The sequence below is a fragment of the Aptenodytes forsteri genome, unplaced genomic scaffold (assembly GCF_000699145.1).
Source record: "Aptenodytes forsteri isolate BGI_AS27 unplaced genomic scaffold, ASM69914v1 Scaffold634, whole genome shotgun sequence".
NCBI lineage: Eukaryota > Metazoa > Chordata > Aves > Sphenisciformes > Spheniscidae > Aptenodytes > Aptenodytes forsteri.
This window is the reverse complement of record NW_008793943.1, coordinates 31,531-32,252: the sequence shown is the minus strand read 5'-3', so window position 1 is coordinate 32,252 and position 722 is coordinate 31,531. Positions and strand designations below refer to the sequence as shown.

Below are 722 nucleotides of genomic sequence, written 5' to 3'. Positions count from 1 at the left end.
CGGGGCGCAAACGAGCCTCGATTCGGCGAAACCTTCCCCCCAAAACCTCCGATTCGAGGCAAAAAAATTGAAAATCAGGAAAACCGAAGCGTCGGCACTCCCTACCCAGCGCTCCCTGGCAGATGTCGGTGCGCGTGGCCCCGTCCACGATGAACTGCGGGTGCGGACACAGCTCCTGCGGGGAAACGCCCCCAGTTCGGTCACCAAAATCCACCAAAATCACCAAAATTTGGCTATTTACGGTTTTGCCTCGCCGCCGCCGCGCGGGGAGGCCTTCACCGCGCTAACGACCGTCGATTCCACCGAGGGAATTAAAACCCCACCGGCAAGCCGGGCCCTCCCCTCCGACCGCGGTGAATTAGCGCCCCACCGTTAACACCCCGGCTCACCGTCGGCCTCTTCCATTGGACGCCGTGGGTTTTGGCGGTGCCGGGGCCGAGCTCGCGGAAGCCGAGGGAAGCGGGAGCCGGCGGGAAGGTTTGGTCGCGGAAGAGGGTGCCGGAACGCCGGCATTCCTCCACCAACCGCTCGTAGTCCTGCCCCAGGTACCGCACCGCGTTCTCGTGCCGACCCAACCCCAACGCCTTCGCCCGTTGCCGCTGCACCTGCGCCGAAACGCCGGTGCAGTACACCGGCACGATCGGCTCCTCCGCCATCCTGGGGAGAAAACACGGGGAACTAGTTAAAATAGGGGAAAAAACGAGCGTTTAAAAGTTGCTTTT

At 62.6% G+C, this 722-nt stretch overlaps 1 protein-coding gene across 1 annotated transcript in view; it reads right to left on the bottom strand.

The window, feature by feature from the left end:
- CAPN1 (calpain 1) overlaps positions 1-722 on the bottom strand; it is a 34,690-nt gene that overhangs the window by 22,878 nt on the left and 11,090 nt on the right. The window contains exons 5-6 of the mRNA XM_009274003.2: positions 390-657; positions 99-175 (exon numbers count right to left, since the gene is read on the bottom strand). Coding sequence (XP_009272278.2) covers positions 99-175; positions 390-657 — 345 coding nt within the window. The remainder of the gene's footprint in view (positions 1-98; positions 176-389; positions 658-722) is intronic.